Source organism: Enhydra lutris, unplaced genomic scaffold (genome assembly GCF_002288905.1).
Source record: "Enhydra lutris kenyoni isolate GAN:26980312 unplaced genomic scaffold, ASM228890v2 scaffoldscaffold24, whole genome shotgun sequence".
Classification (NCBI taxonomy): Eukaryota; Metazoa; Chordata; class Mammalia; order Carnivora; family Mustelidae; genus Enhydra; species Enhydra lutris.
The window spans coordinates 30,779,681-30,807,659 of NW_019154108.1; the positions used below are offsets into that span (position 1 = coordinate 30,779,681).

General features: G+C 41.9%; 1 protein-coding gene across 1 annotated transcript in view; it reads right to left on the bottom strand.

Moving 5' to 3' along the window:
• Positions 1 to 3,522: 3,522 nt before the first annotated feature.
• Positions 3,523 to 27,979, bottom strand: part of LOC111150818 (F-box protein 28) — a 28,605-nt gene continuing 4,148 nt past the window's right edge. Inside the window, 4 exon segments of the mRNA XM_022508436.1 lie at positions 3,523 to 8,297; positions 10,057 to 10,252; positions 17,771 to 17,909; positions 21,543 to 21,652. Coding sequence (XP_022364144.1) covers positions 7,903 to 8,297; positions 10,057 to 10,252; positions 17,771 to 17,909; positions 21,543 to 21,652 — 840 coding nt within the window. The 3' untranslated portion in view covers positions 3,523 to 7,902.

Below are 27,979 nucleotides of genomic sequence, written 5' to 3' on the forward strand. Positions count from 1 at the left end.
AGAGGGGGGAATCAGGCTCCTCACTGAGGAGAGAGCATGATCCCAGGACCCGGAGATCATGACCTGAGCCAAAGGCAGAGGCTTAACCCACTGAGGCACCCAGGCGCCCCTAGGTGTAACATTTCTATATGTCACTGGAATTAGGTTAGAATAAACTTGAAATATCCTGATAAGTTAAGATGTATATGGTAAGCACATAGAGCAACCACTATGAACATAACAAAAACACGTAGTGCAAAAAATCATTAAAGGAATCAAAATTTTACTAAAGAAAATATTCACTAAATACGAAAGAAATCAGCACAGAGGAATAGAAGGGGAACAAGACTTGAGACATAAGAAACAAGTAAAATAGCAAAGATAAATCCAACTTTGTCATAATATTAAATGTAAATGGATTAAGGAATCCAATCAAAAGGCAGAGATTGACAGACTAGATAAAAATATAAGCTCCAAATACAGATCTTCCTTAACTTTGGACAGGGTTATGTCCTGATAAACCCTGGTAAGTTAAAAATATGAACCATAAGTCAAAATACATTTAGGGGCATCTGGCTGGCTCAGTTGGTGGAGCGTGCAACTCTTGATCTCAGGGTTGTAAGTTCGAGCCCCCCATTGCGTGTAGAGATAACTAAAAAAAACTTAAAAAAATACATTTAACACACCAAACTTACATACCATCGTAGCTCAGCCATGCGTCCTTTAAATGTGCTCAGAACACTTACATTGGCCTATAGTTGGGCAAAACCACCTAACACAAGGCCTGTTTTATAATAAAGTGTTGAATATGTCATGTAGTTTATTGGCTATACTGTACTGAAAGTGAAAAGCAGAATGGTTGTATCAGTTGTTTACCCCTGTGATCACATGGCTGACAGGATGCTGTGACTTGCTGCCACCCAGCATTGCAAGACAGTGTTGTTTCACACAGGAAAAAAATAATCATTTGATGTATGGTTTCTACTGAATGCATATTGCTTTTGCAGCATTGTAATGTCGAAACATTGTTAGTTGAACCATTGTAAAGTTGGGGACTGTCTGTATATAGGGACTACAGGAAAGACACTTCATATTCAGAGATGCAAATAACTTGAAAATAAAATAATGGGAAAAGATATGTCATGCAAGCAGCAACGGTAAGAAAGCTGGAGTGGCTTTGTGAGTATCGGACACAAGAGACTTGAAACGTAGCGATAATGAGGTTCATTTTATGATGATAGCAAAACTGATCGAACTGCGGGGACCAGTAGACATTTCAACTGTCAGAGCTGAAGACTTGAATATCCCACTTCCAATAATGGAGAAAACAATTGTATGTGATCCACCGAGAATAGAAGACTTGGAAACACTGTGAACCCCTTGGACCTAAAGACTATGTATAGAACACTCTACACAGAAACAGCAGAAGACATATTCCTCTCAGGTGCACATGGAACATACTTTCAGGTGGAAACTTAGCTTTGAAAAGTAAAAAGGATTGCAATGATACAAGGTATGTTTCCTGATCACAGTGGAATGAGAATTGAAGTAAAAAATGGAAAGCAATTTGGGAAACTCACATATATGTGGGAATCAACCAACACAGTCCTGAATAACCAAAGGGTCAAAGATAAAGTCACAAAGAAAGTCAGAAAATACTTTGAGATGAATGGAAATAAAGACACACTACACCAAAAGTGGTGGGACACAGCCAATCAGTACTTAGAGGGAAATCTGTAGCCGTCCGGCATCACCACCAGCCATTTTCTGAACCGTTTTCCCCTTGCAAAACTGAAACTCTCTACCCCTCACCCCTCTAACCCCAGACCTTGGGAGCCATCATTCTCCCTTCTGCGCCTGCAAGTATGACTAATCCAAGAATGTCATGTAAGTGAAGTCGCGGTACTTTTCTTTATGTGACTGACTTATTTTACTGAGTAAGCTGCCCTTGAGGTTCATCCATGTGGAAGCGGGGGTCAGAGTCTCCTTGTTTTTGAAGGCTGAGTATATTCTGTGGTAGGCAAAACACACTGCGTTTTGCTTCTGCACTCCTGTCAGTGGACACGGGTTGTTTCTGCATTTTGGCCATGGTGAATAGCTTCTGGGAACATGGCGTGCACTTCTCTCTTCAAGACCCTGCTTCCCAGTCCTTTTACATACCCAGAATTGGAACTGCAGGATCATGTGGTAATTCTATCATTTTTTTAGTGTTATGAAAGGATATGATGAAGGATGGGAATCAATAGCCAGATGGAATTGATGCACTGGGTGAGATAGGGGAGAAGGGTTTGGAACTTCGTGTCCCCTCCATGCGCGTGACACAGGTTCACCAACCTAGAAGCTTCAATTTTTAATTTTTTGAGTACTCTCTTTTCCACATCAGCTGTACCACCTTAGCCGACCGCCAATAGGGCAGGATAGTTCTGATATCTCTACATCCTTGCCAATACTGTTAGTTTCAGGTTTTTTGTTTTATTTTTAAATATAGTAGCCATCACAATGGCCATGAGCTGGTAGCTTGTTGTAGCTTTGATTTGCATTTCCCTGATGGGTGCCGGTAAACATCCTACACGTGCTTCCTGGCCATTTGATTGTACGCTTTGGAGAAATGTCTGTTTAAGTTCTCACACAGTTTTAAATTGGGTTTTTTGTTTTCATGGCTGAGATTTAGGAGATCTCTACATTGTGGCTATTAAGCACTTATCAGATGCGGGAGTTGCAATCACTCCCTGTTGTGGGGTGACTTTTAACTGTGTGATCATGTCTTCCAAGGCACAAGACTTTCAAACTTTCATGAAGTCCAGCTTGTGAGAATGACTGGTGTTTTAATTTCACTGAAATTCTCAACCTCTAGTTTTCAAGCTGGAGGGTATTTGGGAAAATGAACTGGTTTACATCCCTGACAAGGCAAAAGAACCAGCGGTGATCACTTCTCTGAATTGATTGGAAACATATATTATAGTAAGGACTTGGGTTATGGACTTGGGTTAGTGGCCTCGGACCTCGTCTACTGTAAGGGCTGCCTCATATGGGATTACAGGTCCTAGAAGCCTTAAAAATGCTTTACCTGTCTGCTTAGGGTGAATCCATGGCCAAAAAACTTGAGGACAAAAGTTGCCTTCTCTAAGCGCTGCCCTTCTGTGCTATTAAGTTCTACAAGTCATTGACTGCTTCTCGATGAATGGAATGTTCATCTGTATAGTTATTGCTCAGCTTAGAATGAATGCTATCTAGAGTCTCAAAGCTCCCAGCTGGTTTAGAACGTGGAACAGCGTAGCAGGAAGCACCCGAGTTGGAGGTGCGCAGGTCTGTGTTCAAATCCCATTGAGGCACTTGTGTCTAATATTAGAGATACGCTGCTCAGCCTGTGGTTAAGTTCCCTAAGTGGGGTGCACCTGCTTCACCAGGCGGCTGCGAAGACCGAAAGAACACATGGAAAACACACACAGAGCTCTGCTTCCCAGGTGGGCACTAGCAACACAGCGCCCGTTAGAAGCGGACTCTGCCATCTTTTGTGCAGGAAATACAAAGAAAACAAGTAGCACTGGTTACAACACATTTATTCACGTACCCTGTTGTGTGATCGGGAGGTGCTTCTCACTCCCAGTAATTGAATTAGGTTTTAACAGTTAAAATTCCAGAAGCCAAACTAGTAATTTATTGGTGCTCAGAGCATAAGTAAACAGACATGGTACCACATAAAGGAATTTTAAACACTTCTAACTTTTGGTATAGCTTTGAATATGGACCGGTATACTTTGGCAGTGGACCTAATAGATTTCCAATATGCTTCGAAATCCCACAGTTCTTTCAGACACAACAGGAAAAATTTGGATTTAACTTTGGAATCTTGAGGATCAGAGATTCTCAGGAAGCTGGAAAAGGCCAACATTACTTAAGCCTCTACTTACCGTGAATACAAATTAGTGTTATTAGAAAGAAAATGGTGGGCAGCGGCCAACCGATTGCTAGTTTCATTTTTTTAGATTGCTTTAGTATTTTTTGAAAAGAACTGACCTCAGATGGCGGACTATAGAAACTTGTTATTTCCGAGGAGTTTTAACTTCGTAACCTTCCTGGACTACTAGTTATAGAGTCTCAGGTCTCAAGAAATTGATGGCATTATCAGATCGGACTTTATGCGTTACGTATTAGAAATAGCCGGTTCCAAGAGAGACTGCATTATACCGGCTGATTACTTTTCAGAATGCCTCTATTCCTGGCTTCAGATCGTACTTCCATGATATTTTGAGAGGGTTGGATAAGTGCTAACAAATGGGTACTCACAGCTAGGGCGGGAGGGAAGAATGTGCTCATCACCAAGGATGAGATTTTATGTTACATTAAATTAAAATTCTCACTGTTGGGAACAGACAAGACCAGGAGTTCCTAGATCCTAGAAAATATTATGGCTAAGGAAATAGAGAACTCAGGGAAGGGATCCACCTCCAAGAAACTCTTTCAGTAAAACAGAATTAAGTGCCCTGTCTTAGGAAACAGTTCACTACTGATCAGGAAGTGGGACATCACACATCGTTTCTTTGGAGATTAAAGTGCAGGCTACGAAATGGCATAGAAAACAATGCATAAAATAGTGCAATTTCAAGGTGCCGTGGTGTCTGTTTCTTACACACAGCCTCTGATCCTACGTCCATCTTTTCTCAAAAAACAACAAAAAAAAATCCAGCTATTGTGACACCTTTAGCTTATTTATTTAGGCATGACTCATACTGTTTTACCCACCTTCTGGGCTACATAGAATATTGCAACATTTTAACAAGTAGAATAATAGTGCATACACCTTCAAACTACTAAATAGAGATTAAGGCAAGCCCCTGTAAAGTTCAGTACTCCAGAAAACATGTTTTACCAAAAGAAAAAAAAAACCCCCAAAACGACAAAAAAAACAAACCAACCCCAAAAGCTCCTTCTAAGACCAGTGGCTTTAGACCAGATGGCACGCCAACGGTTTTTAAAACAGCGTGATTCATTACGGGGACTGCGTTTGCGTCTGCCCCATTATTTCCAGGCTCTGAAGAGCCAGAAAGGAGCTGAAAAAGCAGGAGGTTGAGTAACCTCAGGTCTTGAAAGACTTTGTATTTGGGATTAGGGGAAAACCGAGCCGAGTCCGTGCGGGAGAGACGCAGAGGGCCCTGGGTGGGTGAGGTGGGGGCAAGTCCCCATGGAACTGACTAATGCCTGTTCCTCTGGGTCTGTGTCATGGGTGCTGCGCCATCATCGACTGACAAGCGCGGTGACCCGCTAACACAGAGAAGTCTCCTCTGAGAAACAGCCAAGGACGAGGACCCGAATAACTCATGGCATCTCGCTCCAGGACAACATGACACTCCCAGACGCCACCGAAGCCACGGGTGTCTGACCCCGGGCAAGATGGTTCCCATCCGGGAGGCTCGTCTGCGCCTGCGGCGTTGCTGGGGCCTGTCGGTTTTAGCTGATGAAAATCCTTTGTGATCTGTCGAAACCTCAGTGCCACTCTGCTATCCAAAAGCAAGCGTAACAGCTATCAAATCAGTCAAGGTCATCGCCTGACGTTTTTTTTAAGCAAGATGTCTTCGGTAAGATCGCAGACTTAAACAGATAACTGAACCGCAGTGCTTTCTTCTCCTACTCTTACGAACATTCGCGCATTCACAGGTAGAACTCATGGGCCTTACGGACAGACAGTTACAAGTGAATCTTGTAGAAATTTGGACTTTGAGACAGAAAATACCTTCCGATAGTGTGGACGCTTCCTACGAAAGCCAAATACTCATGGTAACTAACAGAAGGCTCTACATACGTTTAGGGTATGTAGGTACAGTTTAAAAAGAAACCCAGGAAACTTGAAATAATTCAAGAACAACTGCTAATCATCTGAGGTTGTACCCCTTTGATGTGTAAGGATCCTACTCTATAAACCTGTAAACATGTTACCTGGTTACTCGAAAGAGTCTTCCTTTTACTGGGAAGGCAGACTATTCATGGCCATGAGTATCCCAGCAGGCCTGCTTCAGAGTTAGAACAATATGGCTAAATCCTAGGATTACAAAAATGACACCTGCCGAGAAAACGAGTTCCAGACGGGGACTTTTATGGATGACCTTGGCTGACAAATGTTTTTTGGAAATTGTTTATTTTAAAATTACCTTCCCAACAAACCATGAAAACACTTGGATGTTAGATGTTTTTTTTTCCTTCATTGAAAACATACTACATTGTCAATGGAGTTTCCAAGTCAGACAGAAAATTGATCAAAACCTAAGGACAGTATTATGGAAGGACAATATTAAAAATGGGTAAGAAAAAGCTTTGTTTGGTGAGATTAAAGGATGGATAACCGTGTCATGGTGGACAGGCAGAAAGGGTGGTAACCTTGTGCTTTTATTCAACTAAGGTACTTACCAAACCTTAGGTTTTTTTGCAGGTGTCCAACTCCCACCTGGACAGGGGTAATTTTCTATATTACACCTAAACCTATTTTAAATAACTGAAGCCTACGGCAACAGCTGTTACGAGTTGATAAAAGAACTTATCAGTCAAATAATAACTACATAATTTAGTACATAAAATAAAACGAGGACAGTAAGAGCTGAAGGTCTCAAAAATATACAACTGGGGAAAGGAACCACTGTACACAATTTGGAGGTTGTTAAAGTGACCGCTTAGAAGGGTGAACAGTGCAAGACATGCTTTTCCAGTTATACGCTCAGAACAGGAGTGCAAACGAAATTAAAGCTTTTGTTTAAAGTTGTAGGAAAAGGAAAGCTTGAAATTAGTACTTAAAAGCTTCCCTCAGGTCATCCCCCAGAAATGAAATGATCGAAATGCTTTTTCATAGTTGGATTTTCTTCAGTGAGTTTCTTTCAGTGGCAGAACTGCATTCTACAAGCTGGGTCCCCTGCTCACACCCGTGGTGATCACACACTGATCCATGCACACACACGTGGTGAGGAAGGGCCACGACCAGTCCCCAGAGGTCCGACAATGACAGAAACTGGCGTTTGGGGTTCTTGCCTTGGTTACTGTACCTGAACCCTACAGAGAACAGAGAAAGCGATGGGCTTTAATGTTCCCTTGTTCCCCTAAAACTGGAGGACAAATGGACTAATTCCTCCCTGGAGGCAAGCTGCTGTGGCAGTGGAAGGTGTTAGGCGCTCAAATAAGCTAACGCTGCTCTAGAAGGTGGAGAAGTAGAGAAGTTCAAGGTCAACGCCAGTGCCAAGAGCTTTTTGCGTGAGCTGACTAGGCGATGCGTGCATGCACCCATGCAAATGCCGGGCGTGGCCCCAGAAGAGAACTGAAAACATGTGTAGAACAACTGGATAAGTCCCTTGCCAGTAGTTTATAAAAATATATAGTCAATCCTGTAGAGGCCCCTCTTACAGTCAACACTATGGAAGTCTGTTTTAGTTACCCATTACTTTGATACCAAAAAGCATTTACTACTTTTCAGACATTCCAGACAAAGGTCACTTATAACAAAAAGTCAACTTTTTTTTTTTTAAAACAAGATACTGTCCATTTAAAAAGTAGGTCTTTTCTTTCAAGTGAAACAGGACACTTTCTGTATTCAACTTAACTTCTAGTCTGTCCAGACTGGTTTGTTTCAGATCCTTCTGTAATGTGCATATATGCAGGAACAAATAAACTTACTTTTAAACGTTATCTGCACAGAAAAAAGTTAACTCCTCAAAACATGATAGGACAGGTCTGGTTAGTACAAATCTATTGCAAAGTAAAAAGACTCTGTGCATCAGTTCAACCAGGAGAAGCGGGAGAAGACTGTCCCAACCGTGAGAGTTCAAGCTGAAGTTGTGTTCTGTCTGAAAGCCCAGAAGCCTCTGGGGTGTCCTGATGGGCGTCACTGCTTCGGCTGCTCAACCGCGTCTTCCTTTGGAGCTTGAAAGCCCCCCACCCCCAACTTTACTTTCTATTCCGAAGACGCTTCGATTTCCTAAGGGAGTCTATGGCTTCTGGTGCCTTCTTCCGTTTCCGAGGGGACTCCTCGTTCTGCCCAGCCCCTGAGGAGTTCCCCACCGCGCTCTCCATGACCTCCCGCAGTTTGCGCTCCAGCTCCGCCAAGCGTGCGTTCTGTTCGCCTATGATCTGGGTCTGCTCTAGCAGCTTCTGGTCCTGGTCCTGAAGCTGCTTCTGCTGCTCCTGCACTTTGGTGCGAAGCTCAGAAATTTCACGCCTGAGAACAGTCACGCCGGCACCGTTTGTCTTAACCTGCTGCTGGAGTTTGGTAACCTCTTGTCTTGAAGGGTTTTGCTTGGAGAAGAGCTGCATGGTTGTGAGGGCTGCAGAAGGTCCCGGAACTGTGGAGAAATGGTTTTAAATGGTCAATTAATCACTTAGAATGTCTCCCACTATTGGTAATACTTCATTAAACTTCTTTTGAAATGGAACAGCCTTATAATATCACTTCTGATCATTTCCTCTTGGCAATCTACACCCGTCTTAACAGTAAATGAGTTTGAATTCTGATGGTTGGGTTCACGTGGCAAAGTATGGATTGCTGGGAAACGGACAAGAGCATTTAACGGAATAACCTTGTACTAACATAGTAGAAAACATTTTTAAGACCTACTAAGAAAACACAAGCAGTAAAATTAGAATAGGACTATTTTCTATCTTCTCTCACACAAGCAAATTTGAACATTTGAGTTAGAAGTCCAGGCCTATCATGTTTTGAAGTTCTCTCTGCACTTAGTTCTATGCAAGAGCTTCCATGTTAGCCAAACAGGAATACCACCAAAGAGTGGTTTCGGCCCACATGATGATCATGAAGAATTTCCGATGTGATGTAGGAAGACGGCTTTGGAATCATTCTGTCTTAGGAATACTACAAAGGTAACATCGGCATAAAAATCACTATCATAAATAACCTCCCTTTAAAAAAATGTTATCTCTTAAAGGTTTTCTGAAAGGACTGGATGGATCCATTCCTACCCTAAACCCGCCACGACATACATATAAATAATATCTTCCTGGACGGATGCATTGTTCCTTCTCTCTCTGTTTACCTTTATCTAATTTCCACAAACACAGCAAGGCTTAGATCAATTCCTACCTCTTGTGAACTCTCAGTCAACAATGGTTCTAGCTTCCTTAAGATCCTGTCTCTGCTACTCATTTGGCATTTCAAAGGACCCTTCTTTAAAATGTTTCTCTTACCAGTGATAATTTAATTTCAAGTCTGGATATGTCTTACCTTTTGACATAGTAAGATCCTTGAGAGCAGACACCAAGTATTACACTTCCTTTTAGTCTCCACAGGACACAGTATAGTGCTGTGCGCGTAATAGGCACTCAATAAATAACTGATTAACGCTGAGATGCCACAGGCATTATGATTCAATTACAGCCAGCTGCTCGGTCAGCCCACTGAGCACTCCAGGGAGAGAACTCATCTGAACAGAACGTGATGTCTTACTAAAAAAGGTTTTCCTGATTTAAACTATTTGTGAGAGTTGAAGATATTTTGAATAATTTTGTCTTTCAGTAGATAAGGGCACAAATCTCTCGGGTTGGATCTACTTCTGCAAAAGAGCTGCTCAAGAAGCAGCGGCAGGGCTCAAAGCAGCCTTACGTGGCCTGTCTTTTCAAGCAGTGGCCACTTTAGGGGATGAAATAATTAAGTGAATAATCCATGAAGAATTTTGGGGGTTTTATCTGGTATATTTCATTCTGTTTTAGCACCATGGATGTTAACTAGTCAGAAACATCAAAACAAAACAACAACAACAAAAGACACCCCACAACCCCCCCCAAACATACACATAGCCTTTTATCCAAAATTCTAAGTTATTGTATGTCAAGAGTCACGGATATGTACAAAGATGCAGCCACTAGACTGTTCTTCAAAGTGTAGTTTAAATACTGAAAAACGACAGACAAACGTGCTCAACAGCAATGGATCGTTTACACGAGTGACGTCATTAAAAATCATGTTGCAGACACTATTTACAGACACAGGAAAGGTCACAATATATGACTAAGTGTGGGTGCGGGGAAGCAAGTTAGGGAACTGTGTATGAATGTTCCTGTTACACTGAACATATCCACACGAGCTACCTGGAGGAGAGCCCATGAGCCTTCCGGACACGTCTGATCCTGGTAACTTCCTCTTCAGAATGGGCACGATCTTCTCATCAAAGTACTCCATCGCCATGGAGGAGATATCCCTTAGCTCCTGAAGTACTTCATGAGCTCGCTGAGGGGCTCTGGTGGAATTGACGTATCTCAACACTCGATAAATCTCATCAATCACCTACAATAAGGAGGTCTCATTAGCACTTTCGATTTTGTCTTTAAAAGAAAATGGCTCGACAGGGAGAGAGGGGACGATGCCGTCTATACCGCATGGCTTTGGGCTTGTCATAAGCCTTCATGTGTTTCATATGCACATTTATTAAGATTTTCTGCATCAGGTGCTGAGGCTAAGGAATCAGGATGAATAAAATACAACTCTTGCTCCAAAGGAAACCAGAGGGCAACAGACACGGAAATAAGTGGTAGGAAAAGGGACATACAAGCCGCTAGAGAAACCGGAGGACTGAACTATGACGCTGAATCCTGTCTGTGGAGAGGGCTAGAGGAATTGACCCAAATCCACTTCACTCCAGCCTGAGGGTTTCCCAAAGCCCCAGGAACCCAGACAGATTCCTGCTCTGGGACCAGGCACCCTGTCCTCGGAACTTTCATTTCTCTTCAGACTTGCTATGGACTGGGATGAGGTCTCCTCGGATTCCCCTCTCCCACTATCAGCAAAGGGTAGTGAGAGGCCCCTTTTCACTTTAAGGGTAACTGCAATGGGAAACACAGGCGTAACATACGTGGGGGAGAGAAAGTTCTGACCATCCTGGTTCCTAATCCTCTTGCTGGAATGGTAGCTGAACCTACCTCAGCTCTAATCCCTACAACTGATACACTGTGCTCCTGTAAACTGACTTGTACCTTATCTTTACTGTTTTTGGTCTTTGAGGTAATAGTGTGAAAGCAAGGTCTCTCTCCATTTGCTCAAGTGTTCCATTAGGAAAGGTAACATGTTACAGAGAGATTACGTTAGTCAAGTGGAATAATCCATGTTTTCAATAAAATTAAAACCATTCTCTTAATTCTGTCCCAAAGTTATGAGCGAAGGACAGGATGAAGGAGATGACCCACACAGCTTCTACCATTCAGAAGGACTGGTGGCCACAATGTCACGTTAGGAAAACATGGTATCGACCCAATTTTCAAAATTATTTCACCCTCCAAACGGTTTTAATTATTTTCTGAAAATTACTTTAGCAGCAAGAATGTAAGGGCATGATGAGTCTGGAGGTCTACTAGAGAGATCACAGGCCTTAGGCTGGTCACTTAAAGTATTTCTAACAGTTCGTGATTTTTCTACTTCTCAGTAGATCATTCCTTCAATCTTTTTAATTTTTTTAAAGTTTTATTTATTCTTTTTAATAATGTCTATACCCAACATGGGCCTCAAACCCAGGACCCAGGGATTACACACTCCACTGACTGAGCCAGCCAGGAGCCGCTGGTCACTCAAAGTTTTTACAGCTTTCAAATATGCTGCATGCTGAACCCCTCCTGAACCTGAGGTGATAATATTTTACAAAGTACAGTACCGACCAAATATGATGCTTCTCTAATGCTCTAAAAGCTCATGTTAAAACTGGCACCACTGGGGTGCCTGGGTGGCTCAGTGGGTTAAGCCTCTGCCTTAAGCTTAGGCTCAGGTCATGGTCTCAGGGTCCTGGGATCAAGCCCTGCATTGGGCTCTATGCTCAGCGGGGAGCCTGCTTCCCCCTCTTTCTCTGCCTGCCTCTCTGCCTGCTTGTGATCTCTGTCAAATAGATAAATAAAATCTTAAAGACCCCAAAAACCGGCACTGTAATAAATGACATACACAAACACGACTGAAGTACGTGGACTATTAAGAGAATTTCTATCTTGTGTAATCTAATATTGAGCAAAGTTCCTATTAGAAAACAGAACTTTGATGTCCTCATTTTTTCCTCATATTAGATCTTTTTGTTCTACTTGAAATTTTCTTAACTTTCCCCTCTACCCCTTTTATTTAATTAAATGCTTTTTTTATATTTAAAAAATTTAAGTGCACTTAAAAAAATTTCTGATTATTTCTATATGGCACATGTTTGACTCTATCTCTAATGATTCTCTGTGCTCTGCTCCTATTTAAGAACCTCAGTCGTTAAGCATCTGCCTTCAGGTCAGGTCATGATCCCAGGGTCCTGGGATCAAGCCCTGTATCAGGTTTCCTGCTCAGCCTGCTCGGAAGGAAGGTTGCTTCTCCCTCTTCCACTCCCCTACATGTGTTCCCTCGCTTGCTGTGTGTGTGTGTGTGTGTGTGTGTCTCTTTCTCTCTCTGTCAAATCAATCAATCATTTTAAAAAACCCCCCAAAACACATAGACAGCTCACCAGAACCCCTGTGTTTAACCCAGAGGGCAGGTGGGGTGGGGGGTAGAGGAGAAGGGAGGGGTGGGGGCGAGGGGAGGGGAGGGGCAGTGTGCCAAGAAAGCAGGGGAGGGGAAGAGGGGAGCAGGGGGGCTGATGACAAGGGGGGTGTGGTGGGGACACTGGGAAGGGGGATGGCTGTAAAAGTCAACGCAAGAACAGATTGATTTTTCTTCTTTCATTTTAAAGGTTCAGGGGCTGTATATATTTATTTTGGGGCCAGCACAGTAAAAAGAAGAAATGTGCCCAAATAGTACTGATTCTAAGAATGTCTTCATATTAAAATCAATTTTAAAAGAGATAAAAAACACAACATTCTGGAAACATTCAATAAACTCAAAGAATATTTCTCAAAATAAGGGACCCATATTCTTCAAAAGCAAAGGAAGCCCAGGAACTATTCCACATTAAGGAGGTTACAGAGTCCAGCGTGACTGCAGACTGGGTTCTGGACTGAGAAAAAAGTCTCTAGGACAAGTAACACTAGCAGCGGTGAAATGTGATGTGGGCTGTCAGAGAGAGAGGCCATTGCAGCAAACTCACATTTCCTGATTTGGTAACTGTGCTGCGGCTCAGTTCGCGAATGCCCTTATCTCAGGAACTACATCAGAATATTTAAGAATAAAGGGTCATGGTATCTCCACTATTCTGAAATGGTTCAGAAGAAATAAAACATAGAGAATAAAAGCAAACGGGACAGAAGGTGATAATGCGGGATCTGGATAAAAGACGTATGGGAGATCCTTGTACTATTCTTGCAATTTCTGTGCAAATGTGAAATTGCATCAAGACAAGAAGTTACCAGAAAAAAAGAAAAGACTGCAAAATGCCACACTGCTGTCCCTCCTGCCGCCTCCCTGGCCCAAACATGAAAAACCAACTAACAAAACCCAATTCTCAGATTTTTAGTTTGTTCAGGGAAATCCTGCCTTATGACCCTGCATAATCATTCACACTGAAAATCCTGACTTTTGGGAACCACTGGGTTTCAGTGAGCACAGAAGCGTTATCAGAGTCGCTGGTAAGGCCTTAATTAACAGGGTCTTACCCATGTTTTTCTTCACTATTCTATTTCCCAGAACGGTCGGTTGGCCTCTGTTCACTTGTGTGCTTCAGTATGTGTGAACTGCCAACACGGATGCTGAATTTTTTGTACAAAGTGTGACTTCTGTCAGAAGAGTTGAAAAATACCAATACAGTGGTCAGGGTCGGCAGCTGGGGCCCTACTGACCTGCAGCTGTTTCTGTTCCAATGTTCTACTGGAACACAGGCACATGCCTCTATTTCCCGCATGCTGTCCATGGCTGTTTCATGGAGCTGAGAGAGACCACGTGGCCTGCAAAGCCAGAGCTGCTTACTACCTGGCCCGTTATAGAAGGAGTTTCCTGATCCCGTTCCATGATCGACAGTGGCAAACTACCAACCAGTCTGACTCTCTTTTAATGCCCTTGCGATCCGTACGGTCTCCCTGTCCAGAGACCCCATTTTAAACCCCTTCTGCGAGTAAGACCTGGTTTTTCACTCAGGAGGAGGGCAGTGACCTAGCTGTTTGGAGTTGGAGAGGGGACCTGTAGGTTTAAATCATTTTTAAATACAGAGACGCGACCCACCCTCCCTTGTTAGTCCCACTCGCACTTGGAGCTTTCTAGAGGCCAGCTGTGCAGACCACGCTGCCTCCCAGCTCTCCCACGGCCCATCTAGGCTTTAACCTCCTCAGCTCTGCTAAACCAGCTACCACTTCTCGTGTACTTTCCAGCTTCCAGAATTTTGTTGCTGCTGCTCTGAGTTCACTCTCATGGGTCTCGGTCTTTTTTTCCTTTTTAAAACTAGCTCCTTTACTGTAAGAACAAGCTTTGGGAGGAATTTGAGGTAAACATGCATTTAATCTGCCATCTTTAACCTACCATTTGCTTTTAAGAGTAAATTTGATTGCTCTTTCAGAGAATATTTAATTTTGAGAGGCGGAGGGAATCTTAAGAAGGCTCTGGGCTAAGAATGGAGCCTGACATGGGGCTCGATCCCATGACCCTGAGATCACAACCAGAGCTGAAATCAAGAGTTGGTCACTTAAGTGACTGAGCCACCCAGGCACCCCAGAGAACAACTTTAAAAATGCTTTTTGCCTGGGCACCTGGGTGGCTCAGTGGGTTAAAGCCTCTGCCTTCGGCTCAGGTCATGATCCCAGAGTCCTGGGATCGAGCCCCGCATCGGGCTCTCTGCTCAGCAGGGAGCCTGCTTCCTCCTCTCTCTCTGCCTGACTCTCTGCCTACTTGTAATCTCTGTCTGTCAAATAAATAAATAAATAAATAATCTTTTAAAAAAAATGCTTTTTGCCCGTGTTAGTTTAAAATTCCAAAATTCTGTATGTATCAGGCATTCTAATTTAAACTATAATGTTGATATTACCCAGGTTCACTTAAGTAGCTTGTGAAAGAGTAATCTGTGAATGAAATATTTACTATAGACATGAATTCTACCAAAACCATAAAAATGAGTTCTTTTATGAAGTATGAAAATTCCTGAATTTTTAAAAGTTTTTAAAGATTTACCCATTTGTCAGAGAGCGAGTGAGAGAAAAAGAGCACAAGCAGGGGGAGGGGCAGGCAGAGGGAGAAGTAGGCTCCCCACTGAGCAGGGAGCCTAATGCGGGACTCGATCCCCACACCCCAGGACCATGACCTGAGCTGAAGGCAGACGCTTAACCTACTGAGCCACCCAGATATCCCAGAAGTTCCTGAACTTGTAAGTAAAATCCAGAAGCAGGATCTGGGGGAACACAAGAATAACCTAATATAGAAACCTTGTACCAGATCAAGATTATAGGTTACACTGAGAAAGAATTATTATTTTTTAAAGATCTTATTTATCTGCCAGAGAGAGAGGGAGCAGCAGGCAGAGGGAGAGGGTGAAGCAGACTCCCCGCACAGCAGGGAGACGAATGCAAGGTTCAATCCCAGGACCCTGGGGTCATGACCTGAGCCGAAGGCAGATGCATAACCGGGGGAGCCACCAAGTGTCCCTGAGAATTATTTTATAGAATGTACTCATTTAGGCATGTGAGGATTAAATGCCATGTCCTTTGGTTCTGAAGACAGAATGTGAGGACTTTTAGGCTGAGAAGTACAAAAGAGGAGAAATAAAAAAACAACCCCAAATTACAAAGTGTGTTAGGTTGGCAGTTTCGTTTTTGTCTAAGCAAGCTAAAAAGTACCAGCTACATGAAAATAAAAAGTAACATTCTGGGTGGTGCCTGGCTGGCTTGGTCGGTCGGTAAAGCAGACAACTCTTGCTCTTGGGGTCATGAGTCTGAGCCCCATGTTGGGCTCAGAGATTACTTAATTTAAAAAAAAAAAAAAAAGAAAAAGAAAAAGAAAAAAAAAGTAATATTCTAAGGATACACAGTGTTTGTTGTTTTAGGCAAAATATAAGCTATGAAGATGGCACTTTTAAGAAACAAAGTTATTCAAGATGAATCCAACAAAAATCATTTGGTTTTTGCGCCGGGGGGGGGTATTTTTCAGGTTTACAGGAGAAAACTTTGATGAGTTTTTGTGAAGACACAGGTCCTACTAAGGAAGAATCAGCAGGCTGGCGCGAAGCTTCTGTCAAACCCATCTGCCAGCTGAGCCCTGGTGTTCTTACCAAGGGTACAGAGACAGACCCTCCACTGCCGTGTGGAAAGGAAAGGAGGCCATGCACGTGAATGTGCTCTGAGGACTAAGTGTTTCCTGCATCTAGCATGAGAGCAGTGACGAAGGAGAGGGAGAGCGACGGGTCTGGGTTAAAGGTGGGCTTGGGCATGAAACTCCTCTTTGACCGCTGTGCCGCTGAGGGCCCAGGAAGGGCTGCAGTGAGGAGCTGGCCCAAGCTGATGCCCAGGGGGGCCTGCTGAGCCTTGACACCTTAACATATTCTCCATGGTGCAGTGGTTTTGTTATTTTGATCCTAAAATTAACTTGAAGAGTCAACAGAAACTTGCAAAAAACCAGGATTCAACTGGATTTATTTGTTCAGACAGTCAAGACCAGCATTCCAATCACATGACCCTGAACACCCAGAAAGACCCGCCCCTTCTGTAAAGGTCAAGTACTAGGCATCTCAGCTCTGCGGCCCGTGTGGACTGAGCACATACTACTCCACTCTCGTTTGTAATAACTGGCTGAAGTGTTTCTGAGGTTATGAAAACTCTAAGATGCTTCTCAAATATTGACATTCCTAACAATGAGATACGCAACAAAAACCACGAGGCAGCAGGGGAAAACCTACACTAGTTCCATGAACTTCCCTGATCACTTGAGAGATGAGGCCTGTACACGAAATCTGGATGCAGTATGGAGTAAGAATCAGAATCACTTTTTAAAGTTAAGTACTCCACAGAAGAATTTGTAGCTAACAGGAGGCAAGTGAGATATACTGAAGAATATTTCAAATAAAATAAGAAACAGGATCCCGCTCCATAAACATCACAGAAAACTGAAAATGGAGGAAATACAGAATACTGCCCTTGTTAAGTACTTACGGAAATAACCAAAAGAGAACATTCCAGTTTTTCTAGGAACTGATTAGTTCCGACCATAAGGGAATCTTTTGCTAGCATCAACTAAGTACCAAAAGGACCCTTCAATCCACCTCTGCCTCTTCCACATACGGTACGAAGAGACTTCATCTGAATTTACTCTCCATTCAGGAAGCAAGATACCACACGCACTGAGGCAGTATCTTGAGTAGCACGTTGTGAACTTGGGGACGGTAAATATGCCACGACAGATTGACTTCTGGGTTCAGTAGCACCACTCCTGTGCTGCTATCCAGTAACTGTCTATTCTCGCTGAATCTGGAAGTATTTAAATTGTCTTCATGAAACGCTTCTCACACAAAACAAAAACCAGCTTGTCCCTCCTACTCCACCCAAATTAGAACAATCCTGAAGGCAGGGACAGTACCTGACTTGTTTGCTGTCGATCTTAAACAAAGAGTAAAAGCCCACAAATGTGTTTTTCAGCAGGAACTCTGTTTTCTCTTCCTATTTATGGAAAGAGTTTGTTAACTGGAGTTGAGGATGAATTCCTAACAAGCTTTTCTAAAGAACAGCAGAGCATCTACTGTGTGTTTCACAATGAGACTTTTAAACATGAAGGTCATGTACGGTATGGACTTATTATCAGTTATTGCACAGAAACTAAACAAACCCATTCCAGAAACTCATTCCAGAGAGACGGGTACAATTCTGACATTTAAACAATTGCTTAACAATAATATAACTTTAAGTAGTGCACTCCAGCTGTTTTGGGAAAGCAGTTCTATTTTACCTTTCCTGGGATGAAGCAACAGAGATTGGAATCCACATACTTCATGAAAGTCATGTTTAACAGTGAGAGCCTTGTTTCCACAGCAGCAAGGATGTCTGCGTGACGAGCTAACGAGTGGTTTCTTCTTTCCGACTCCCTCCTAGAATAAGAAAAAAAAGCAAGCATGAAAGAAATATTGTGAACTAAATGGTAAGCAGTGAAAATGATTTCCTGGGACCTCTTTTTTCTTTTTTAAAAGATTTTATTTATTTGACAGACAGAGATCACAAGTAGGTGGAGAGGCAGGCAAAGAGAGAGGAGGAAGCAGGCTCCCCGCTGAGCAGAGAGCCTGATGTGGGGCTCAATCCTGGGACCCTGGGATCATGACCTGAGCGGAAAGCAGAGGCTTAACTCACTGAGTCACCCAGGCGCTCCCTTCCTGGGATTTCTAACAGTCTAATATTTACCTGTGAATTTGATACCTAGAGTTGGGTCATGATTTAACCGAAATCACCAATGAATCGCTATGTCCAAAAATCCCTGCCAAGGACTAGTACTCACTGATAAATTGGGGGGGGGGGGGGGGAGTCCGGTTTTTTTGTGTGTTTTGCTGTATCAAGCCTAATGGCCATTGGAATAAAAAAAAAAATCAGAGAAATGGAAGAATTACACAGGGACATGTGAACAAGGGACATATGTTTTTACCCATAAAATCAGCTCACTTAAACTTCTATATAAAAATTTTTTTTAAACTGTTTATTTATTTTAGAGAGAGAAAGAGAGACAAAGAATGGGGATGGGGCAGAGAGAAATTTTAAGCAGACTCCGCGCTAAGCAGGGAGCCTAACATGTGACTCAATCTCACGACCCTGAGATCATGATCTGATCCAAAACCAAGAGTTGGTGGCTTTACTGACTGAGCCACACAAGCGCCCCTAGCTCACTTACACTTTTCAAGTGTTACTGAAAAATACTTCACATACAAAATTCACTTTGGAGGTGTGTGACTTCATGATTTCTGGTATATTTAGAGTTGTGCACCCACCATCACCATTTAATTTCTCAACGTTTCATGACCACAAAATGAAAGCCCATAACTATTACCAGTCACTCCCATTCCCTAGCCCTTGGCAACCACCGGTGTACTTGCTGCTTCTACGGATCTGCCTGTTGTGGACATGGCAGGTAACTGGAGTTGTAGGATATGTGGCATTTTGGGTCCATCCTTGTTCATGGAGCACAGCTCTCAGGGCTTATCTATGTTGGAGCGCGTATCCAGGACTCCATTCCTCTCCACTGCCGGCTGACGTTCTGTCATACAGACATGGCATCATTCTGAGGACCTGATCATCAGGTGATGACTTCTGGGCTGTTTCCACTCTCTGGCTATTATGAATAATGTGACACAGAACACTCACATACGTTTTTGGCGTGACTGTATTTCCATTTCTTTTGCTATATACCTAGGAGTGTAGGTATATAGCAAAAGAAATGAAAATATGTACGGAAATGGAAATACATATATTCTATGTATATAGAATATACGCTGGGTCATTTGTTAATTCTGTGTTTAGGCTTTTGAGGAACAAAGGGTTTTTTCTAAAGGGCGGAACCACTTTACAATCCCACCAGTAATTTATGATGGTTCTGATTTGGCCACATCCTTTCCAAGGTTTTTTGGTCTTTACTCTGGCCATCCTGGCTGTGTGCTATCTGTGTTTTGATCCGCAGAGCCACCGGCTGGGGACCGCTGAGGTTGAACACCCTGCCTATGCTTAGCCTTCAGCTTCTCTTCTTTGGAGAAATGTCTCTTCAAGTCCTTTGCCCACTTTTAAACTGGGTTCCGTGGCTTTTTTATTGTTGAGCTCTATGAGTTCCGCATACTACGTGGATCGAGGTCCCTCACTGGGTATTTGAGCTGTTAACTCTTTTCTCCCCTCGTGTGGGCTGTCCCTTCACCATCTTGATGTCATCCTCTGCGGCACAAGTTTAAATTCTGAGAAAGTCCAGTCTGCCTACTCTTTTGTTACTCGTGCTTTTGGTGTCATAGCAAAGAAACCACTGCCGAATCCAAGTCCATGGAGGTCAGTACTATTTACAGTGGAGCCCTGACACTCACACTTCGACTATAGTCCACTTCGAGTTAGTTTTTGTAGATGGTATGAAGAAGGGGCCCAACTCCATTCTTCTGTATACAGACACCCAGCTGTCCTAGCATCATTTGGGGAAAGCATTATTCTTTCCCCCATTGAGTTGTCTTGGCATCTGGCTTGAAAATCAGCTCACTACATATGTAAGGGTTTCTTGTTTATCCTCCTGGTTCCACTCCACCTGTGTACCCATCTGTCTTTATGCCCGCACCACACTGGTTTGATTACGGCAGCTTTGCAGTAAGTTTTAATATTGGAAAGGTGCAGGACTCTGTCACCTTTGTTGATCTTTCTTAAGACTGTTTTGATTAGGGGCACCTGGGTGGCTCAGTGGGTTAAAGCCTCTGCCTTCGGCTCAGGTCATGATCTCAGGGTCCTGGGATCGAGCCCCGCATCGGGCTCTCTGCTCGGCAGGGAGCCTGCTTCCCCCTCTCTGTCTGAGGGCCTCTCTGCCTACTTGTGATCTCTATCTCTGTCAAATGAATAAATAAAATCTTAAAAAAAAAAAAAAAGACTGTTTTGATTATTGAGTCATCTGTATTTCTGTAGAACTGTAGGATGAGCCTGTCACTTTCCGCACAAACCACAGCTAGGATTTGGACAGGGCTTACACTGCATGTGCACAACCACTTGGGGAGAACCGCCACCTTCAGAACAAAAAGTCTTCCCGTTCAACACCATTTAAGTCTCTTTCTATTTCTTTTACCAATGTTTTGTGGTTTTCAGCAGACCAGTCTTCTTTTGTTATAGTCATTACTAAGTATCTTATTCTCCTTGATGGTATTATAAATGGAATTTTTTTTTTTTTTTTAAAGTAAGCTCTATGCTCAACAACCCAGAGATCAAGAGTCTCATGTTCTTGTGGCTGAGCCAGCCAGGCCCCTGTCCCCCTTTTCTGAGTCTAGTTGACACACAGTGCTACACTAGTTTCAGGGGTACAACACAGTGCGTTTCAGCATCTCTCTAACTTATGCCATGCTCATCCCAAGTGTAGCAGACAATGCTATTATTTCGCCAGGGACTATATTCCCTGTGTTGTACTTTTTATCCCCATGACTTTTTCATTCCATCACTGGAAGCCTGCGGAGATCCCACTCCGCTTCACCCACCCTGCCCATCCCTGCATCCTGCAGTTAACTTGTTTTTGGATCGTTGGTTGCTAACACATACAATTATGCAACTCCTTTTCGCGCACTGATCTTGCACCCTATATCCCTGCTGAGTTTTTATGAGCTCTAACAATTACAGGACTCCTTATGCATATGATCACATATATAGGAGATCTTGTCACCTCTGAAGAGAGAAAACGACTTCCTCCTTTCCAATCTGGAAGCCTTTTATTTCATTTTCTTGCCAAACTGCCCTGACTAGAACCTCCAGTATAATGTTCAACAGAAATGGTTAGAGTGGGCAAACCATAGTCAAAATCACTTACTGTGATTTAGGTACCCTTCCCTATAAAAACCTGGAAACCATTTAATATGTAAACTTACCCAAATTAAAAAAACAAACCCAAAACAACAGGGGTGCCCCATGTCAGGTAGAGCCATTACTTTAAAAACAAAAATCCAAAAAAACCCCAACCAAGAAAGAGAAAGAAAATTCCCACTTGTAAATTATTGCCAGCACTAGGCACAACGTACCTTGGAAGTTGTGCTTTAACTTGTTTCTGACATAGATTGTGGTATCTCTCCACTTTTAGAAATCCCTGATTCAACATTCTCTGGCAGACCAAGTCCATTCTTTTACAAACCTACAGGGAGAAAGAAGGAAGAGGGAGAATTTTAACAGATAAAACCCAAATATATAACAGACAATTAACTTAGACTCCTGTTAGCTGAAGTTCTCTGTGCCAGTACTGTTCTGCAGTTTGCTGTCTGAATCTCTAAATCAGTACACATGGTAATACGTGTGGTGTATACTGAGGTGAACCCCTCCTGCTTTATAACTCTCATGGCATTATGTTAAGAAATTAATACTATGTGTAGGCAAGGAATTTTACTTTTATTTTAGGTATTGGTTGAATGTTCTAAATGTATCCCCACTACTATGGTCAGAAAATGTAGTCCTGAAGATCAATAAAACAACATATTCAAAAAGTTTTTAATGGTTTGAAAAAAGAAAGTTCTCCAGTAGCTCAAAATGTGTATTCAAACTGAAGCTCAACCTCTCATAAAGTTTATGTGAGCTATAACCAGAATGAGAATTCTTACTTATATCTACAAACCAGGGTTAACTACGGAGAGTTACTAAATACTGTCCTGTCTTCCATAATATCAAATATTTTAACATATGTAGCAGAACCTCGACTATTTTGAATCCTTAAGGAAAACTATGTTTTATACAGTAAAAGCACAGGACCAGAAGTCCGAACACCTGAATTTCAACGTAACTTTTACGTGTTCTTGAGCAAGTCAGCTCAATAAAGCTGGAGCCAGCCTTCTGTACAATTGGATAGTACCTAACTCACAGAGGTAGCACTGGGATTAAATGAAACAATACACACTAAAATCACTCTGATAAACTCTAAAGTGCTCTGTAAAAATTACGTTAAATTGTTTAACTTAGTACTAACTGGAAAATGTTGCTCCAGAGATGCCGTATTTCTGAGAAATGCAGCATCTTTGTTATCTTAATAAAACCTGGGGCACAAAATCCTTTTGTTCTTCGATCCCTGAGGATTTTGCAGTGACTCGGAGGCATCACCTTGAATGTCAGTTCCCACTGTACAGGTGTGGATATTTAAAGTGCAAGACACTGAAATAAATCTAGATCAAGGCCAAGGCGATTAGGCGGGGGCTGTCCTATGCTTCTCTCTCTCATAGCACCTGGCACAAATGCTTGACAAATACTTGCTGAAACTGAAATGTTTGTTTTCTCTGAGAATACACAGACAAAAATTCTGGCAAACTGGATTGAAGCTAACGAAAGCTGTAGTGCTTATTACTTATTGACAAAAGCTTTAATACTAGAGTATTAAACACTATGTAGTTCCGAAATCAGAGCACACTAAATGAAAGGTATTAAGGAAAACACTTCTTTTCCATTTGAAAATAAATAAAAACAACAAACTTTAAGTAATGAAACTAAGAGTAATTCCTAGTTATATTTTAGAATATGGTGGGATCTATTTCTAACTAAACCAAACCAGCTGTCAACAGTCAACATATGGTCAGTGTCTATTAAAAAATAACATTAATAGGGGCGCCTGGGTGGCTCAGTGGGTTAAAGCCTCTGCCTTCAGCTCAGGTCATGATCCCGGGGTCCTGGGATCGAGCCCCGCATCGGGCTCTCTGCTCAGCAGGGATCCTGCTTCCTCCTCTCTCTCTGCCTGCCTCTCTGCCTACTTGTAATCTCTGTCAAACAAATAAATAAATAAATCTTTAAAAAAAAAAGACATTAATAAAACCAAAACATATAAACATAAATACATGTTAAAGTTTATTTATGATTTTTAGTAATCTCCACACCCATCCCGGGGCTCGAACCCATGACCCTGAGACCAAGAGTTGCACACTCCTCTGCCTGAACCAGCCAGGTGCCCCAGTATAAATAACTTTTAAAGGAAAAATAACTCTTCAGAAAAAAAGTATTTAGAGTTACATTTTTGCAAATCTCTTTGATATGTAGTTTTATAGAACAGAAATAAACTGCCATATCTGCTTCTGTATCCAGTCTACTGAAGTATTACCTTAGACAGTTCGAGAAAGCACACAAGCACACATTTCATGAGTTATCTGTATGCTGACATCATCACATGTCACAGAGCTCCTGGAAAGCTCCACTGTCTACTTGTGAAAGGCAGAAATAACAACTTAAAACTATAATGGAAAGACTTCAGATCTTACAGACTCCCTGAAAGGGCCTTGGGGACCTCTCTGGGAGCCCAAGACTAAACTTTAAGAACCACTGTCCCACTCCTAAATAAACATTGTCACGAGTACTGGTACTGAGACTTTAGGTGAAATAAATATATATATATATATATATATATATATGATCTACTTTTATTTTATCTTTGTTTTTGTGCTGTTGGTCATTGTTTACTGAACACCCAGGAAAGAAAGAATACCAAATTAAATGCTGTTCTTTTCTTACAATATTGATTAATGCTTAAAATATTTTTGACCTCAGCTTTTGTGGTGCTGTTCTCATTTGTCTGTCTTTGTGACCTCCTGTTTTCCCAAAACTGACGGGAAGAAATTTTACTTTACTAGTTATTAAAATAGAAAAAAAAAATCCTAGCAATCTGGTCATTTATCCAAGACAGTAAAATAAAATTCTGGACTCTAATATACCAAGATGATGACTACGTCAAAAACGATCATGGCATTCAGAGATCAGCACAAATAGATACTTATCAACATACCAGGGAGCTCACGGAATACTAGTCTCCAGCGGAGACATTCAGTTTGGGCTCCTCTGTTACTGCTTTTCTAGTTAGAAGAGATGTGGTTTTTCTTTAATTATTTGAAGAGTTAAAATGCCATGTTTATCCTCTTCCATCATTTTCTAACCTAAGTAGTAATGAAATATTTTGTTCACTTTGTCTAGGAATCTTTTTTGATTTCTTGTGCCACCATGGTCCTACTTAACGATGCAAGACACTTATGCCATAAATTCGTGAAACCTGTAATTTTCCTGTGAAACCTAATCTTAGCGTCAAATCTCGGTTGATTCTAAGATGCACATCTTTCCAGATTTTAACATTTGACATCGGAGTGGTCTTACAATAACTGGCAGCATTTCTTTTTCAGAGGGCTGACAGGCTACAAAATATAAAAGGGTGGACTTCTTTGATTTTGTTTAAGATGCTGCAGAGACTTTAAGACGTCACCAAATTCAATAAAAGCCCCTCGGAGAGGGGTGGGGAAGCACTGCCAGAATATACATACAAATTGATCAAGATGCATTCTGATTTCAAAAATCCTAAAACACGAAACTGTATCTTAGAATCCAGGAAATGTTGTAATGGATTCGGATTTTTCATGTCCTTATTTAGTGCTCTACAGTTCTCAAATGAATTGAATACTTGATGCTTTTCTCCAATTAATCCAGAAGCTATTATCAAAGATTAGGCCACTTACCAATAACCCTCAAACTGGAAAGAACTTAAGACACCAGAACCTTTCCTTTCTTTTTACAGTGAGAACATGAGGCCTTAAGAAATTATGTAATGTGTACAAAGTCAAACTACGCAGTGGCAAAAATGAAATTAAGAATTCAGGCTTCTAATTAGTATCTTTTTAAATTTAGTGATCTGCAGCTCTACAGAGTGAAACAATTATCCTAACAATTCTCAACTGATTGGTCTCAACTAACACTCTGCTGCTACAGAAAATGTTGGCACAAGTCTCAAGTAGGACTTCCCGAGGCAGTATGAGATTTTAAGGACATTAGGGGGTGTTCTCACCACACTGCTAAAGTTTAGAGAGATGGTGCTAGTCTATATCTTTCTAGAATTCTTTCAAAGTTCAAAAATCAGAAGTCAATTATGAGGAAACAATGAGACAAATCTGCACTGTAGAACATTTTATAAGCCATCTGCCCTGATTCTTCGAAAAGCCAACTGCACGAAGAATGAAAAAAGTAGGGAGAATGTTCTAGATTAAAAAGACAAATGTGTTACTAGATTCAAAAGCCTTATCCCCCACCAAAAAAAAGCTCTAAGGACATTTTGGGGATAACTGAGAAATCAGAATATAAAATGTAATGTTAAATCCCTGGGAAGTGATAATACCATGATTACACAAGGGACAAAATGTCATTATATTTGCATTTTATTTTCAAATGGTTTAATGAAATAATCTGTGTGAAGGACATACAACACACACATTTAGAGAGGGAAAGAATGAGCATGTAAGTGAAACAGAGCAGATATTGCAAAAAGTTAATGATGAGTGATAAAATCACTTAAAATTCTGTCTATGTGATATGGATTGTCTAATATATAATACCATATACAGAGAGACACAGAATTAATTATCTGTAGGTAGAATTACAATAAATTTTAAGACTCTGAACTATAGGAAACAAACCAAGGGTTGCTGGAGGGAATGTGGGGGGGATGGGGTAACTGGGTGATGGAATTAAGGAGGGCACTTTATGGAATGAGCACTGGGTGTTATATGCAAACTGACGAATCACTAAATTCTACTCCTGAAACTAATAATATAGTATATGTTAACTCAATAGAATTTAAATCAAAAAATTAAAAAAAAAAAAAAAAGAATTACAACAAATTTTAAATTATCGGGGTATCCTCCTTAGATGTTCATTTGGAAAGAAAATGTAAATTTATTTTATTTTTAAAGGTTTTTAATTATTTATTTGAGAGAGAGGCAGAGTGAGAGAGATCACAGAGGGAGAGGGAGAAGCAGACTCACCACTTAGCAGACAGCCTGATGCTTGATCCCAGGACCCTGAGATCAGGACCCAACCCAAAAGCAGACACTTAACTGACTGAGCCACCCAGGTGTTCCTAAAAATTTATTTTAATATTAGCCTGAGCAAAACAATTAGGAAGAAAAGCCTGTTTCCAGGATTTCTACAATACAGCCTAGAAGCCAAATAGAACCGCTTTTCTGATTATTCTGGTTTTCATTATCTGTAGCGTCATTCTCTTCATTAATACAGGAACGGAGGGTTGCTTACAATGGAGCCTGATGCGGGGTGCCTGGGTGGCTCGTGGGTTAAGCCTCTGCCTTAGGCAGGTCATGAATTCAAGGTCCTGGGATCGAGCCCTGCATTGGGCTCTCTGCTCAGTGGGAAGCCTGCTTCTCCCTCTCTCTCTGCCTGCCTCTCTACTTGTGATCTCTTTCTCTGTCAAATAAGTAAATGAAATTAAAACAAAACACAACAGGGCGCCTGGGTGGCTCAGTGGGTTAAGTTGCTGCCTTCCGCTCAGGTCATGATCTCAGGGTCCTGGGATCGAGTCCCACATCGGGCTCTCTGCTCAGCAGGGTGCCTGCTTCCCTCTCTCTCTCTGCGTGCTTCTCGGTCTTCTTGTGATCTCTCTCTGTCAAATAAATAAATAAAATCTTTAAAAACAAAACAAAAAACACAACAATGCAGCCTGACGCGTTAATGCAAATGGCTACTTACTAATTCCACAGGACTTTCCCATCACCATATCAATTTTCATTCTCATTATGAGAATTTTTCTAGTGACCCCAGCTTCTTAAAATGGCCTTAAATTTAAAAAAATTCTATTCTCCTCTGTCTGAGGTAAATATGAAGCAGCGCATTTTCCATATACAGAAAACACATTTATTTCACAATGACATTTATTTTCTATCCTTTACTTGGAGCAATGCAGTGTTTTTAAGAACTACTTCATTTACTCAACGAATGCTGAGTACTCACATTGTATTACAGACTTTGGAAGGTCATTGGGATTCCTGATAAAAGGGAACAAGGAGCCTAAATTCACTGCGGACCCGGCCCCTCCAAAGACAATTCCATAAGTATAACCACTTGCCTGGGAACTCAGAAGTACTACCCGGTGAGGTTCACGGAAGAGTCACAGAGGCTTTACTGAGGCCCTGACACTTCAGGTGTATTCTGCAGGTACAGATAGGTTCTAGGAAGGGAGACCAAGGAGAGGCTGCAGGCAGGGGGAGCCCCAGCTGTGAGAGGCCTAGCATGTCTGGAAACACAACAGCTTGATGATGCCTGTTTCCAGCAAGCTTAAGTCCAAGATGCTAGGTGGTTGGGAGAAACCTGGGTTAGGGGCTATCTTTAGCTCCTAGTCTCAAACATCACGAGCACAGGCCATCCCACTGCTCTGCTGACCAGGGTATGCAAATGCATCTGGCTTGTTAGGAGGTGATGATGGTGTTAAGAGGTGGAAGTTGTTTTCTAACATCCTTACTTACTTCCCACAGCAAAAGGTATCAAAGCTGTAGGTCCTCAAAAGTTTCTTAAACCTGGCCAGTCTGAGCACTTAAAAAAAAAAAAAAAAAAAAAGTGGAAAGGGGGGAGTTGAGCACCAATCTAGGACATCTTACGCTTCAGACAATCACCTCAGGGCTCTAATCACAGTCACCCTGCTCCCATCACTTCACTACATATACTTCAT